General features: G+C 45.3%; 1 protein-coding gene across 2 annotated transcripts in view; it reads left to right on the top strand.

Annotated features, from left to right (window-relative positions):
- The window catches only part of CCDC178 (coiled-coil domain containing 178), a 754,227-nt gene that overhangs the window by 383,206 nt on the left and 353,396 nt on the right, over positions 1-17,625 (top strand). For both annotated transcript variants that reach the window (XM_063923667.1, XM_063923668.1), the window contains 2 exons: positions 7,873-7,986; positions 17,105-17,250. In XM_063923667.1, the coding sequence (XP_063779737.1) occupies positions 7,873-7,986; positions 17,105-17,250 (260 nt within the window). The remainder of the gene's footprint in view (positions 1-7,872; positions 7,987-17,104; positions 17,251-17,625) is intronic.

Here is a 17,625-nt window from a genome sequence, read left to right as displayed (position 1 = left end):
AATTCACAAGCTGTATTCCCAGCAGGTGATAGTCAAGGTGCCCCTACTTCAACAAGGACGGGGTTACTATTCCACACTGTTTGTGGTACCGAAACCGGACGGTACAGTGAGACCCATGTTAAATTTGAAATCCTTGAACACATACATAAAAAAATTCAAGTTCAAGATGGAATCGCTCAGGGCGGTTATTGCAAGCCTGGAGGAGGGGGATTACATGGTATCCCTGGACATCAAGGATGCTTACCTACATGTCCCCATTTACCATCCTCACCAGGAGTACCTCAGATTTGTGGTACAGGATTGCCATTACCAATTCCAAACACTGCTGTTTGGACTGTCCACGGCACCGAGGGTCTTTACCAAGGTAATGGCAGAAATGATGATACTCCTTCGAAAAAAGGGAGTTTTAATTATCCTGTACTTGGACGATCTCCTTATAAAGGCGAGGTCCAAGGAGCAGTTGTTGGTCGGAGTAGCACTATCTCGGGAAGTGCTACAACAGCACGGATGGATTCTATACATTCCAAAGTCACAGCTGGTTCCTACCACACGCCTACTGTTCCTGGGGATGGTTCTGGACACAGAACAGAAAAAAGTATTTCTCCCGCAGGAGAAAGCCAAGGAGCTGTCATCTCTAGTCAGAGACCTCCTGAAACCAAAACAGGTATCGGTGCATCACTGCACACGAGTCCTGGGAAAAATGATAGCTTCTTACGAAGCAGAATTCCATTCGGCAGGTTCCATGCAAGAACCTTTCAGTGGGACCTCTTGGACAAGTGGTCGGGATCGCATCTTCAGATGCATCGGCTGATAACCCTGTCTCCAAGGACCAGGGTATCTCTACTGTGGTGGCTGCAGAGTGCTCATCTTCAAGAGGGCCGCAGATTCGGCATACAGGACTGGGTCCTGGTAACCACGGATGCCAGCCTTCGAGGCTGGGGGGCAGTCACACAGGGAAGAAATTTCCAAGGACTTTGGTCAAGTCAGGAGTCGTCCCTACACATAAATATTCTGGAACTGAGGGCCATTTACAATGCCCTAAGTCTGGCAAGGCCTCTGCTTCAAAACCAGCCGGTACTGATCCAATCAGACAACATCACGGCAGTCGCCCATGTAAACCGACAGGGCGGCACAAGAAGCAGGATGGCGATGGCAGAAGCCACAAGGATTCTCCGATGGGCGGAAAATCACGTCTTAGCACTGTCAGCAGTGTTCATTCCGGGAGTGGTCAACTGGGAAGCAGACTTCCTCAGCAGACACGACCTACACCCGGGAGAGTGGGGACTTCATCCAGAAGGCTTCCAACTGTTGGTAAACTGTTGGGAAAGACCACAGGTGGACATGATGGCGTCCCGCCTCAACAAAAAACTAGATATTGCGCCAGGTCAAGGGACCCTCAGGCGATAGCTGTGGACGCTCTAATGACATCGTGGGTGTACCAGTCGGTTTATGTATTCCCTCCTCTGCCTCTCATACCAAAGGTACTGAGAATAATAAGAAGACGAGGAGTAAGAACGATACTCGTGGTTCCGGATGGGCCAAGAAGAGCTTGGTACCCAGAACTTCAAGAAATGATATCAGAGGACCCATGGCCTCTACCGCTCAGACAGGATCTGCTACAGCAGGGGCCCTGTCTGTTCCAAGACTTACCGCGGCTGCGTTTGATGGCATGGCGGTTGAATTCCGGATCCTAAAGGAAAAGCGCATTCCGGAGGAAGTCATTCCTACGCTGATAAAAGCCAGGAAAGAAGTAACCGCAAACCATTATCACCGTATTTGGCGAAAATATGTTGCGTGGTGTGAGGCCAGGAAGGCCCCAACAGAGGAATTTCAGCTGGTCGTTTTCTGCACTTCCTACAGTCAGGAGTGACTATGGGCCTAAACTTGGGTTCCATTAAGGTCCAGATTTCGGCTCTGTCGATTTTCTTCCAGAAAGAACTGGCTTCACTGCCTGGAGTTCAGACATTTGTAAAGGGAGTGCTACATATTCAGCCCCCTTTTGTGCCTCCTGTGGCACCTTGGGATCTCAACGTGGTGTTGAGTTTCCTAAAATCACATTGGTTTGAGCCACTTAAAACTGTGGATTTGAAATATCTAACGTGGAAAGTGGTCATGTTATTGGCCTTGGCTTCGGCCAGGCGTGTGTCAGAATTGGCGGCTTTGTCATGTAAAAGCCCTTATCTGATTTTCCATATGGATAGGGCAGAATTGAGGACTCGTCCCCAGTTTCTCCCTAAGGTGGTATCCGCTTTTCACTTGAACCAACCTATTGTAGTGCCTGCGGCTACTAGGGACTTGGAAGATTCCAAGTTACTGGACGTAGTCAGGGCCTTAAAAATTTATATTTCCAGGACGGCTGGAGTCAGGAAAATTGACTCGCTTTTTATCCTGTAGGCACCCAACAAAATAGGTGCTCCTGCTTCTAAGCAGACTATTGCTCGCTGAATTTGTAGCACAATTCAGCTGGAGCATTCTGCGGCTGGATTGCCGCATCCTAAATCAGTAAAAGCCCATTCCACGAGGAAAGTGGGCTCATCTTGGGCGGCTGCCCGAGGGGTCTCGGCTTTACAACTTTACCGAGCTGCAACTTGGTCACGGGCAAACACGTTTGCAAAATTCTACAAATTTGATACCCTGGCTGAGGAGGACCTTGAGTTCTCTCATTCGGTGCTGCAGAGTCATCCGCACTCTCCCGCCCGTTTGGGAGCTTTGGTATAATCCCCATGGTCCTTACGGAGTTCCCAGCATCCACTAGGACGTCAGAGAAAATAAGATTTTACTCACCGGTAAATCTATTTCTCGTAGTCCGTAGTGGATGCTGGGCGCCCATCCCAAGTGCGGATTGTCTGCAATACTTGTATGTAGTTATTGCCTAACTAAGGGTTATTGTTGAGCCATCTGTTGAGAGGCTCAGTTATATTTCATACTGTTAACTGGGTATAGTATCACAAGTTATACGGTGTGATTGGTGTGGCTGGTATGAGTCTTACCCGGGATTCAAAATCCTTCCTTATTGTGTCAGCTCTTCCGGGCACAGTATCCTAACTGAGGCTTGGAGGAGGGTCATAGTGGGAGGAGCCAGTGCACACCAGGTAGTCTAAAAGCTTTCTTTTAGTTGTGCCCAGTCTCCTGCGGAGCCGCTATTCCCCATGGTCCTTACGGAGTTCCCAGCATCCACTACGGACTACGAGAAATAGATTTACCGGTGAGTAAAATCTTATTTTTTTTAGGTATATAAGCGAAAGAAGAAAAACAAAAGGTGGAAAAATAAGACTAAAGACAGAGACTGAGAGTCTTGTTGAGGGAGACAATGCAATAGCTGATCACATTTGTGATTATTTTTGCTCAGTATTCACTACTGAAAGAGAGGGGAAGTGGCCACAGGTAAGTTGCAGGGATATTCAGAAAAATTAAACAAGTACATTTACATAGGAGAAGGTCCTAACAGAACTCTCAAAGCTGTAAGTGTATAAATCAATGGGTCCAGATGGGATACATCCAAGGATACTATACGATCTTAAAGGGGTGCTGGTAGCTCCATTAACAGAATTGTTCAACCAGTCACTAGCTACAGGAGTAATTACAGAGGCCCTGGAAAAGAGCTAACATAGTTTCACTGCACAAAAGTGAAATCAAGGAAGAGGCAAGCAACTACCAACCAGTGAGCATCAGTAGTAGGTCAATTGATGGAAACATTGATGGAAAATTATCTCAAATCCAGCAATTTACAGGATCCCAAACAGCATGGATTCACTGGGGGAAGCTCACCTCAAACAAACTTTATTGACTTTTTTGACTGTGTGACTAAAGTAATTGACAAAGGTGGGGCGTAGATATAGCTTTCCTAGACTTTATTAAGGCTTTTGACACTGTCCCACAGCGCAGACTGCTAAATGAACTCAAAAGCATGGGATTGTAGACTAAGATGGTTGAATGGATAAGATCTTGGTTGCAGGATAGATAACAGAGAGTTGTAGTAAATGGAGTGCATTCACAGGAAGGAAATGCTACCAGTAGAGTACCCCAGGGATCTGTACTTGGACCAGTATTTTTTAATATCTTTATTGGTGAATATTGCAAATGGCATTAAAGGGAAAGTATTCCAAAGAAATAAGGATCAAATAAGGTATGAGGTAAAAATATGATAAAAAAAAGAGGCCAAGTGGTTCTTATCTGCCATCAGATTCTATGTTTCTATAAGCTTTCAGCGCTCTTTTAAAAATGAAAACAAATGACATAATTTTTCTTTGCCTCTACCAAGCATTCTTTATTAGTGCTCGTTTACACGGGGCATTATGGTTAATTTGTTCTCATTGTTAGTGTAATTTGCCTTCCTCTGGGTCATCACACCTTAATGTTGAACTTGACATATGAGTTTTTTTCAACTCTACTAACTATATAAATTATTGTTATAACACTACTTCATAAATAACCCAAATAAACATAAAAATATTAATAGCTGCAATTGAATTTAATCTTGTAGCCTCCAGTGATACCAGCAGTGTCAGTGAGTAATGGTTTAAGCCCTACCTTCAGTAAAATATAGAAATAAAAAGTGACAAAGATCACATCATTAGTCTTATAGAGTAAAGGGGTGGGGAGCGAGGAATAGATCTTTGTCTTCAACCATGACTCTTATTTGTTCTTTAAATTGTTTTTCAAATTAGTGAATTTTTCCTCTTGTTTTAAAAATAGCAAAACAGATGTAAGTCAGACACAAAAAGAAGACTAAAAAAGTTTAAAAATGATTCAACAGTTTCTGCTTAAATTAAGGCTTATTAATATATAGGTACAAACTGTATATGAGAGAGACGCCAATATATGTTGGTTTGTTTGCTAATGATACATTGCACATGCTGTATACAGTTATAGTGTATCTGCATACAGATCAGGGGCATACGTTCATCCCAGACGCCGGACGCAAGTTGGAGTTTGGTGTCCACCCCCTTACTTAAAATAAAAAGAGAAAACAAAAATGGTGTGTATGTGAATATATAAACATACACAACTTAATTGTATAGCAGCCAGTCTACAGGGACCAGAGCCCACAGTGTATTTGCAGGGCTCCAGCTACGCAACAGCCGGTGGGTCAGTGTCAAACTCACGAGATTCAGCCATCCGCAGCATGCAGAATCTGCATTCAACGCTGGTTCCCATCTCATGGTCCTACAGCAGAGGCGGGTGCATCATCACTTTCTGAAGCGCAGGCTGAGTGGTACTAGTTAGGAGCCGTCCTGTCTCCTGTTGCAGGTGTTAGCTGGGACAGAAGCAATTACGTCTGCAGCAGCAGCGGTTGCATGGCAAAGCTCCGTTGGAAGAGCAGCGGTCACACTTGGATCCCACTGTAAACTACACAGGTGCTGCTGTACATGCAGGTTCCCTTTGGGGCTTAGAGCCTGGAGGCAGGCGCCTCCATTGCCTCTGAGAGTTACGCCCCTGAATGAGATCACAATGCCAGCGCCAGCATCCTTACAGCTGGGATCCCGATCGAGTGACTGCCGGGCTGCCGCAGAGGTAAGCCATTGGCGGGGGGGGGGGGGGTAGGTTTAGGCTGCGGGGGGAGGGATAGGGTTATCCTGCGGGGAGGGGAGGTTAGGGATCGGCTTGGTGGGGGTTTAGGGTTAGGCACCCCCGAGGGAACTGGAGGGGGGGGGGGGTTTAGGGATAGGCACTCCCCGGGGTAGGTTAGGATTAGGCTGTGGGGGGGGGGGGGGGCATTTCGGGTTAGGTTTAGGCTGCAGTCTTGGCTTGTTAGGGGGTAGCAAGCTTACCCAGTCCCTGTCGAGATTCTAAACAGTGGATACCACAGTCTGTATTCTGACCACTGGCATCCCACCCACCAGCATTACAGCCCAACCCCTTTTGGGTTCAGAAAGTGTCTTCTTTTTTTAAAAAAGTTTTAAAGAAGACCAAAAATGAAAGATTTGAGTTAACAGTGAGTAGTCCGGTAGATTAGCCTAGGCAGGGTAAGAAAATGGGTCAGGAATTTGCTACACTTGCCTAATGATGTGAGCCTTAAGTGAATGTTCCAACATGTGTAGTAGGTGAGAGGAAGGTCTTGTCGCACAAGGGAGGGTATATAGAGGAAACCAATATAGGGACTGACATAACAGCAGTGGAAACAAGTTTTGTAATGAAAATTTGTCTTGAAGTATGTACATTCAAAATAGACTGTAGGGGGTAACAGTTAGTGGAAGACCAGTCACACCAGTTGCAGTATTGAATGAGAGAGATTGTGAGTGCTTGAATTAAAGGTTTTGCAGTGATTTGTGTGCATTTTGGAAACATTTTTTACGCATATAAGAGGATTTGAAAGCCTATTGTATGTGGGGAACAATGAGCAATGGTTTTTATTCGTCATTATTTAATAATTTAATAATGATTTGTTAGTCGTGTTGTATTGCAGCTTCTTTTGACTACTGGAAAAATTATTTTTTTAAAGCAAATGAGTACAGTTTAAATCTGCAGAACTAAGGAAGCTTCACAAAGTAAGTAGGGGATTCAATTGTTGGAAAAGACATCCACTTAGCCAAATCAGCGCGGCAGCAGCTGCACTATAAGACAGCCCAATCTTGCACAAAATTGCTTGCTGCCAAATAGGGTGCAAATCCAGGATTCGGCCGGGTGGAGGTAGGGTGTAAGATGCAATGTCAATGCCAGCGTTTAAATGCTGCGGCAATGGCAAGTCTCACGTAGAGGTCTGGGATTTGATGATGCATCACTAGCTTGGTAATGTATCACTAGAGAGAGAGAAAATATGACTGCACGATTGTACAAGCTCTTTATTCTTATTGATAGTTTGAGGGTATTACAGATGAACAACAAATATAGGAAAGAAGTTCATTACTGTTAATCAGAGGTGAGTTGACCAATTTGGAGAAAGGGGTGTAGTGCTGCAGGGAAAAGTAGTTCAATTTGAAAGATGATGCATGAAGTAATAGTAAAAAAAATAACTTGGTAAACATTGTGAGATGTGATAGTGAGTTAGAGAATTTGTGGCAAGGGTCTAGGGTCTTGCCCGGGCTGATATTGGAATTGTAGAAATGCAGGTTCTGGACATAATAGATGAAGATTGTTTTGTTCAGCATGCTAACAATGTCAATCGTCCGTGATGCAGGTAAGTACTATAACCCAGCGGTTGCAGCTAATGTACCATTGGTTGCGGCTAATGATGCAAAACTCTAGTAACAGTGGTAAGTATGTCCCTATCCCTAATCATAAGACTAAACTTAACCTATTATGAATGTCGACAGTGTTACCATCTACATGTTGACCACATCCCGATTTTTTTCACTGTGGAAGTCATCATTTAGGAAGAACATCACAATGCAGCTCTCCCCATTCAAATGCTTTGACCCTTGTCTGCCCCTTAAGATATATAAATAGGAGATATCCTGAATGAATGAAGTGCTGAACAAATGCAGAAGGGTTCAGCAAAATTTACTGAATTATGTCTACGAATTCTTTCTGAGCGAATACAGACAATTTGCTATAGCATGACTGCATTGAAATACTGTAGTGTGATCTATAGCAACTCACAAAGCTTTTCTGATTTTTCTACTGTTTTATTTAAATATATTATAGATTGCCCTTTGTACTTTGTTAATATATTACATTGCTGGTGCCCATTGCACATTTTTTCTCTGTTGCAAAGATGGTTGTATGCATAATAGTTGTATGGGTAGAGGTATTGGTGTGGATCCCGACAGCCGGCAAATTAAACGTATCCCATTGGTGTTATGTGTAGTGTAGTAGTTGCAACCACTATGTGTTCTTTTTTTTTATTATTATCTACGTCTTCAGTGCAGCTGAGACCTGTAAGTGGTCAGCATGTTGTACGTACTTCTTTTCATCCGTCTCTCTCTCCTGCAGGAACTTAGGATGGTGAGGCAGCAGAAGCAGCAATGTGACAAGGAGTTCAGTCTGGAGAGCCAGGAGTTGGAGCACCAAAAGAAAAACCTGCAGCAACAGTTACACACTACACAGGTGAATAGTTCATTAGGATTCACAACTTATGGCACTTACAGTAGGAATTCATTTCACTTAGGGGGTCATTCCGAGTTGATCGCACGTAGCAACTTTTTGCTGCTGATGCGATCAACTAGACGCCACCTATGGGGGAGTGTATTTTAGCATAGCAGGGCTACGAATGCTTGTGCAGCCCTGCTATGCTAAAAAAGTTTTGTGCAGAAGCAGACTAGCCCTGCAGTTACTTACCCTGTGCGATCGATCCAGCGATGAAGGTCCCAGGTTTGACGTCAGACATCTGCCCTCCAAACGCCTGGACACGCCTGCATTCGGATCTCCACGGCCGTAAAACGGTGAGTAGACGCCTCGGAACGCCTCCCCGCTGTCAATTTTCTTGCAATTGCGCTAGCATCACTTTCTTCTTTATTCTGGCCGCGCATGCGCAGTTCCGACCCATTCGCACTGCAGCAATGAACCGCTGCGTGTGAACGGGTCAGAATGACCCCTTTAATGCATAGCTTTTATGTAAATTCCAGTAATTAGAAATAAAGTAAGATATAGACACCTTTTCCTGTATTCGATCTTAAATGGAATACTCAGCAAAATGCAGTTGCATGAATACCACATATGAGTATCACACGACAGGCTGAGTTAGACAGATAACTGAAGCATGGGTTAGGCTACTCACTGATGCTAGCAGGAGTCACAGGTGGCAGTCAGTTCTGAACTCAGGGATCCTGTACCTAACATATGTGCACGCAGACAGAATCAGAGTCGCTGAAGGATGACGGTGACGGGGCACTGAGGAAGGAAGGTCATGCCTGTAAGGGCTTACAGTAGATATTAAGGGAAATGGAAGAACAGTTGGTGGGGGGTTGGAGAAGAATCGATCAAGAGGAGAGCTGGGCCCCTTTATTGAAAAGGTGTGTTTTACAGGGGGTTAAACTTGGGATGTTGGTTGAGAGTCTGATTGAGTGAGGAAGTGGGTTAGTGTAAGGAAATACTGGAGAGGAGCTTAAAAGGATGAGACCAGAGTGGAGGAGTGGGGTTGGTCAGAGGCGGAACAGAGCAGTGACATGCGGTCAGGGGAGCAGGGGAGACAGTGCTCATCTGTTGTACTACAGTATACTCCAGAGTTGTGACTTTGAAAATAGTAGTGTAATCAGAGTTATGTGTCTAAAAGACACATTAACAGCTGAACTTCATTGCCAACTTGTCTAGGTGTATGGTGATAACGTCATGTCACGTAAACATGTGCTTGGACAGCCATAAAAGACGATGCATCTGATCCTCTAACAGAGTAACAATGTATAATATGAGTGCACTGTCTGTACCTGACATTAGAAGAAGGGGTGGGGCCCTCAGGCAGTGGGACCTACCAGGGTTTTCCCCTGTGCCCCATTGGGCCAGTCCAACCCTGATTATGAATAGATTGAAGTAGGGAGATGCCAGAAAGGAGGAAATTACAGTAGTCTAGGCAGGAATGATGAGAATGAACAAAAGTTTTGGTGGCATCAGGGGTAAGGAAGGGCTCTAAGGAATTCAGTGAGTTATTCATTAGAGCAGTTAAGGGCAGCAGATGGTCCTGGGGTCATATGTGGCCCACAAGCCTTCACTTGTAGCTCCAGCTTTATTGTCATATCTGTTATAGCTTGTAATGCTTGTTTAAAATACCTGCTGATATATTATTACAGATAAGTGTCTCTTTCATTGATCATATATATTAATATAACTTCCTACTGAGATTAAAAGTAACGTGCAGCCCACTTGAAGGTTAGAGGGTCACCCAATATTGCCTAAAGTGTGTCAAGGTGCCTGCCTTTGCTTTAGAGTAATATTTCTCCACATTATGAACTTTACCTTCTTTATCTAGAACATTTTCGTCAGTGCTGGGCAAAGGTAGCCCCCATCTGTCTAGTCTAAATCGCCCAGTGTCTGAGTATCACAGGGGAGTTCCAGTTGAAACGTCTCGGTGCTGAAACATGCCCATCCCTGTTATAAAGTGCATAGGTCAATTTCAAACTTATTATATTTCACTCTCACGAGTAACCTGCCATTTCTAGTCAGTTGCCTTGGAAGTATATAGTAGTTTTCTTTCCCTTGCTTGACGTAGTCTATTAGGTCCATAGCCTTAAGAGAGGGTAAAATAAAAAGCAAAATTGATATTGGGGTCACTGGAGAGACTGCTGTTCTGTTCACTTGCCAAACTAGTGTGGATTGCTTCAGGGCTGTAGGAAAATCAATAAAGAAAGAAAAAGATTTCACATATAATTGAAATTGCTTGCTTATTACACTTTTGCTCAGCAGATGGCACCTTCTTGTAAATGATGGGTAATCTCAGCCAGTCTATTAGTTACAAGATTGTATCAGCTGCAAGACAGAATTATTTGTAACATCTTCAGACTGTGCTATTAATGTGTCCGTGAAATAAAAGAAAGTGCAATTGCAACGTTCTCATATCAAAGTCATACAGTTTAATTCTAGATAGTTGCATTATTATGAAATGTAGTTCATTACTGCCTATCATAAGCATGTCATAGGTATAAAGTCACATTATATAGCAGCTGATACTAATGGAAACAAACAAGAAAACAATTCATAATACTGTAGGTGTATAAAGAGAAATACACCATATTATTAAGTACACAAAGTAATCAAATTCAGAAATCATTTTATTGTTTCATTTAATGCATATATGTTTCATGGGGTCTTTCTGTAATGTTATAGTGTTGTTACACACTTTGTATAAGTTCTGTATTAAAATGGATATTTAGACCTAATTACTTTGTGGGCAATCTCCTTTCCTTTGTGTACATGATATACCTGTATATAACATGATATATAACAGCCCACATCCACCATAGGAGATTAATCACCTATGAGCTCACACCCGTAAGGATGAGGTGATATCCTAATCATATCTCCTGAATTGGAGCCGGTTATATGTTATTTGATATATTGAAATCTATGAAAACTTTTTATACATTTTTTTTTAATGAAAATTGTTTTCTCTGACGTCCTAGTGGATGCTGGGAACGCCGTAAGGACCATGGGGAATAGCGGCTCCGCAGGAGACTGGGCACAAAAAGAAAGCTTTAGGACTACCCGGTGTGCACTGGCTCCTCCCCCTATGACCCTCCTCCAAGCCTCAGTTAGATTTTTGTGCCCGACCAAGCAGGGTGCAATCTAGGGGGCTCTCCTGAGCTTCTTAGAAAAAAGTTAGTTTTAGGTTTTTTATTTTCAGTGAGACCTGCTGGCAACAGGCTCACTGCATCGAGGGACTAAGGGGAGAAGAAGCGAACCTGCCTGCTTGCAGCCAGCTTGGGCTTCTTAGGCTACTGGACACCATTAGCTCCAGAGGGATCGAACACAGGCCCAGCCTCGGAGTCCGGTCCCAGAGCCGCGCCGCCGGCCCCCTTACAGAGCCAGAAGCAAGAAGAGGTCCGGAAAAACGGCGGCAGAAGACATCAGTCTTCATCAAGGTAGCGCACAGCACTGCAGCTGTGCGCCATTGCTCCTCATGCACACCTCACACTGCGGTCACTGATGGGTGCAGGGCGCTGGGGGGGGGCGCCCTGAGCAGCAATATTAACACCTTGGCTGGCAAAAATACATCACATATAGCCCCCAGGGCTATATGGATGTACATTAACCCCTGCCAGATTTTACAAAAAAGCGGGAGAAAAGTCAGCCGAAAAGGGGGCGGAGCTATCTCTCTCAGCACACTGGCGCCATTTTCCCTCACAGCTCCGCTGGAAGGACGTCTCCCTGACTCTCTCCCCTGCAGTCCTGCACTACAGAAAAGGGTAACAAAGAGAGGGGGGGCACTAATTATGCACAGTATTACAGATAACAGCAGCTATAAGGGAAAACACTCTATATAGTGATATCCCTGTGTATATATAGCGCTCTGGTGTGTGCTGGCATACTCTCTCTTTGTCTCCCCAAAGGGCTAGTGGGGTCCTGTCCTCTTTCAGAGCATTCCCGGTGTGTGTGCTGTGTGTCGGTACGGCTGTGTCGACATGTATGAAGAGGAAAATGATGTGGAGGCGGAGCAATTGCCTGTAGTGGAGATGTCACCCCCTAGGGGGTCGACACCTGAGTGGATGGGCTTATGGAAGGAATTACGTGAAAGTGTCAACTCTTTACATAAGAAGTTTGATGACATGGGACAGCCGGCTTCTCAGCTTGTGCCTGTCCAAGCGTCTCAAGGGCCATCAGGGGCTCTAAAACGCCCGCTACCTCAGATGGCAGATACAGACGTCGACACGGATACTGACTCCAGTGTCGGCGACGAGGAGACAAATGTAACTTCCAGTAGGGCCACACGTTACATGATTGAGGCAATGAAAAATGTTTTACACATTTCTGATAATACCACAGGTACCACTAAAAAGGGTATTATGTTTGGTGAGAAAAAACTACCTGTAGTTTTTCCTGCATCTGAGGAATTAAATGAAGTGTGTGATGAAGCGTGGGTTTCTCCTGATAAAAAACAAATAATTCCTAGGAAGTTATTGGCAATGTACCCTTTCCCGCCAGAGGATAGGGCGCGTTGGGAAACTCCCCCTAGGGTAGATAAAGCGCTCACACGCTTGTCCAAACAGGTGGCACTACCGTCTCCGGATACGGCCGCCCTTAAGGATCCTGCTGACAGAAAGCAGGAGACTATCCTGAAGTGTATATACACACACACTGGTGTTATACTGCGACCAGCAATCGCCTCAGCCTGGATGTGCAGTGCTGGGGTGGCTTGGTCAGACTCCCTGACAGACAATATTGATACCCTGGATAGGGACAGTATATTACTGACTGTAGAGCATTTAAAAGATGCATTTTTATACATGCGTGATGCACAGAGGGATATTTGCCGACTGGCATCAAGAGTAAGTGCTATGTCCATTTCCGCCAGAAGGGGGTTATGGACTCGGCAGTGGTCAGGTGATGCCGATTCTAAAAGGCATATGGAAGTATTGCCTTATAAAGGGGAGGAATTATTTGGGGTAGGTCTGTCGGACCTGGTTTCCACGGCAACTGCTGGGAAATCCACGTTTTTACCCCAGGTCGCCTCTCAGCAAAAGAAGACATCGTATTATCATGCGCAGTCCTTTCGGCCCCATAAGGGCAAGCGGGCAAAAGGCTCCTCTTTTCTGCCCCGTGGCAGAGGGAGAGGAAAAAGGCTGTAGCAAACAGCCAGTTCCCAGGAACAGAAGTCCTCCCCCGCTTCCGCCAAGTCCTCAGCATGACGCTGGGGCTCTACAGGCAGACTCAGGTACGGTGGGGGCCCGTCTCAAGAATTTCAACGCACAGTGGGCTCGCTCACAAGTAGATCCCTTGATCCTTCAGGTAGTATCTCAGGGGTACAAATTGGAATTCGAGACGTCTCCCCCTCGCCGTTTCCTAAAGTCTGCCTTACCGACGACTCCTTCCGACAGGGAGGCGGTATTAGAAGTTATCCACAAGCTGTATTTCCAGCAGGTGATAATCAAGGTACCCCTCCTGCAACAAGGAAAGGGGTATTATTCCACAATGTTTGTGGTACCGAAGCCGGACGGCTCGGTGAGACCCATTTTAAATCTAAAGTCATTGAACACTTACATAAAGAAGTTCAAATTCAAGATGGAGTCACTCAGAGCGGTTATCTCGAGCCTGGAGGAAGGGGATTATATGGTGTCTCTGGACATCAAGGATGCTTACCTGCATGTCCCAATTTACCCTTCTCACCAAGGGTACCTCAGGTTTGTGGTACAGAACGGCCACTATCAGTTCCAAACGCTGCCGTTTGGATTGTCCACGGCACCGCGGGTCTTTACCAAGGTAATGGCCGAAATGATGATACTCCATCGAAGGAAGGGAGTTTTAATTATCCTGTACTTGGACGATCTCCTGATAAGGGCGAGATCCAGGGAACAGTTGGTAGTCGGGGTAGCACTATCTCAAGAAGTGTTACGACAGCACGGTTGGATTCTCAATATTCCAAAATCGCAGCTGATCCCGACGACACGTCTTCTGTTCCTAGGGATGATTCTGGACACAGTCCAGAAAAAGGTATTTCTCCCGGAGGAGAAAGCCAGGGAGTTATCCGATCTAGTCAGAAACCTCCTAAAACCAGGTCAAGTATCGGTGCATCAATGCACAAGGGTCTTGGGAAAAATGGTGGCTTCTTACGAAGCAATTCCATTCGGCAGATTCCACGCAAGAACTTTCCAGTGGGACCTGCTGGACAAATGGTCCGGATCGCATCTTCAGATGCATCAGAGGATAACCCTGTCACCAAGGACAAGGGTGTCTCTCCGGTGGTGGTTGCAGAGTGCCCATCTTTTAGAGGGCCGCAGATTCGGCATTCAGGACTGGGTCCTGGTGACCACGGATGCCAGCCTTCGAGGCTGGGGAGCAGTCACACAGGGAAGAAATTTCCAGGGAGTGTGGTCAAACCTGGAGACCTCACTTCACATAAATATCCTGGAGCTAAGGGCCATTTACAATGCCCTAAGCCAAACGAGACCTCTGCTTCAGGACCAGCCGGTGTTGATCCAGTCGGACAACATCACGGCGGTCGCCCACGTAAACAGACAGGGCGGCACAAGAAGCAGGAGGGCAATGGCAGAAGCTGCAAGGATTCTCCGATGGGCGGAAAATCATGTGATAGCACTGTCAGCAGTGTTTATTCCGGGAGTGGACAACTGGGAAGCAGACTTCCTCAGCAGACACGACCTCCACCCGGGAGAGTGGGGACTTCACCCGGAGGTTTTCCACATGATTGTAAGCCGTTGGGAAAAACCAAAGGTGGACATGATGGCGTCCCGCCTCAACAAAAAACTAAAAAGTTATTGCGCCAGGTCAAGGGACCCTCAGGCGATAGCTGTGGACGCCCTGGTAACGCCATGGGTGTACCAGTCGGTTTATGTGTTCCCTCCTCTGCTGCTCATACCCAAGGTACTGAGAATTATAAGACGGAGAGGAGTAAGAACTATACTCGTGGCTCCGGATTGGCCAAGAAGGACTTGGTACCCGGAACTTCAAGAGATGCTCACAGAGGACCCGTGGCCTCTACCTCTAAGAAGGGACCTGCTCCAGCAGGGACCCTGTCTGTTCCAAGACTTACCGCGGCTGCGTTTGACGGCATGGCGGTTGAACGCCGGATCCTGAAGGAAAAAGGCATTCCAGAAGAAGTCATCCCTACTTTGATAAAAGCCAGAAAGGATGTAACCGCAAAGCATTATCACCGCATTTGGCGAAAATATGTTGCGTGGTGCGAGGCCAGGAAGGCCCCGACGGAGGAATTTCAACTGGGTCAATTCCTGCATTTCCTGCAAACAGGAGTGTCTATGGGCCTCAAATTGGGATCCATTAAGGTTCAGATTTCGGCCCTGTCGATTTTCTTCCAGAAAGAACTGGCTTCAGTTCCTGAAGTTCAGACGTTTGTCAAGGGGGTGCTGCATATACAGCCTCCTTTTGTGCCTCCAGTGGCACCTTGGGATCTCAATGTAGTTTTGGGGTTCCTAAAATCACATTGGTTTGAACCACTTAAATCTGTGGATTTAAAATATCTCACGTGGAAAGTGGTCATGCTGTTGGCCCTGGCTTCGGCCAGGCGCGTGTCGGAATTGGCGGCTTTATCCTGTAAAAGCCCTTATCTGATTTTCCATTCGGACAGGGCGGAATTGAGGACTCGTCCTCAGTTTCTCCCTAAGGTGGTGTCAGCGTTTCACCTGAACCAGCCTATTGTGGTGCCTGCAGCTACTAGGGACTTGGAGGACTCCAAGTTGCTAGACGTTGTCAGGGCCCTGAAAATATATATTTCCAGGACGGCTGGAGTCAGAAAATCTGACTCGCTGTTTATCCTGTACGCACCCAACAAGCTGGGTGCTCCTGCTTCTAAGCAGACTATTGCTCGCTGGATTTGTAATACAATTCAGCTTGCGCATTCTGTGGCAGGCCTGCCACAGCCAAAATCTGTAAAAGCCCACTCCACAAGGAAGGTGGGCTCATCCTGGGCGGCTGCCCGAGGGGTCTCGGCTTTACAACTTTGCCGAGCTGCTACTTGGTCAGGGTCAAATACCTTTGTAAAATTTTACAAATTTGACACTCTGGCTGAGGTGGACCTTGAGTTTTCTCATTCGGTGCTACAGAGTCATCCGCACTCTCCCGCCCGTTTGGGAGCTTTGGTATAATCCCCATGGTCCTTACGGAGTTCCCAGCATCCACTAGGACGTCAGAGAAAATAAGAATTTACTTACCGATAATTCTATTTCTCGTAGTCCGTAGTGGATGCTGGGCGCCCATCCCAAGTGCGGATTGTCTGCAATACTTGTACATAGTTATTGTTAACTAATCGGGTTCTTGTTGTGAGCCATCTATTCAGAGGCTCCTCTGTTATCATGCTGTTAACTGGGTTTTGTATCACAAGTTGTACGGTGTGATTGGTGTGGCTGGTGTGAGTCTTACCCGGGATTCAAAAATCCGTCCTTATTGTGTACGCTCGTCCGGGCACAGTATCCTAACTGAGGCTTGGAGGAGGGTCATAGGGGGAGGAGCCAGTGCACACCAGGTAGTCCTAAAGCTTTCTTTTTGTGCCCAGTCTCCTGCGGAGCCGCTATTCCCCATGGTCCTTACGGAGTTCCCAGCATCCACTACGGACTACGAGAAATAGAATTATCGGTAAGTAAATTCTTATTTTTACCTCTGTTTATATACCACAAGTAAATATTCAGGTATTAAATTAATGAATTTAATCATTTGGAGTCACCATTCTGGTAAAAGGGTATACACAGTTATGCAGGGATTTTCCTATAATACATTGAAAAACATATTTAGCGCACCTGGGGTAAATCTCTCTGTATCTCTCTCCTCTCTACTGCTCTACTGTGTATATAATATATATACATATATATATATATATATATATATATATATATATAGAGAGAGAGAGAGAGAGACAGAGACATTGTGTGGGTTCTTTTCTTTTTTTTGGGGGGGGGGGGGACTTGGGGCCCGGAGCATATTGTTGAAAATGTGCCCACCACTTGCTAGTTCTGCCATTGTACTGTATGGCTATGTTGAATGCATAATGCATGCTGTATCCCCATATACACTAGTATATTGCTTTTTGACTTAAAAATGTATCTTCTTCTAGATGCAAATATCTGAGGTTTCAGGACAGTTAAAAAATACTATGGAACATACAGAAAAATGTCAGAAATCCACTTGTGACTTAATTCAGTATGGAAATATAATTGGAAACACTATAAAAGCAACTGAGAATGCAATTGCAAAGTTACAGTAAGTGTTCTATATTATATTTATCAATTCAATTTTTTTTTATTTTCTTTTTTATGAAAGCAAAAGTATCATACGGAATGCATACATGAAGAATAACACATGATGGAATAAACATGTAATGTAATGGAGTCCATTTTTAAAAATAATTTACAAGGCATAACCATGTTTTGTAAATGATTGCCCCTTTAAAAAAATTTCGGCCAACATCTCGCACATCAGGTGAACTCAAACTTCATTACATCCAGCCCTTAATGTTAAATTAAAGTGTCGTGTGAAATCCAAATATCGTACAGCAAATTAAGCTTGATAATAAATACATAGTGTTTGTCACGGCCCGGCGCAGGAAGGAGCGGGGGGGCAGGACTTACCTGTCCT

This window comes from Pseudophryne corroboree, chromosome 5 (genome assembly GCF_028390025.1).
Source record: "Pseudophryne corroboree isolate aPseCor3 chromosome 5, aPseCor3.hap2, whole genome shotgun sequence".
NCBI lineage: Eukaryota > Metazoa > Chordata > Amphibia > Anura > Myobatrachidae > Pseudophryne > Pseudophryne corroboree.
The sequence above is the reverse complement of the archived record's forward strand: the minus strand, read 5'-3'. Positions and strand labels throughout refer to the sequence as shown.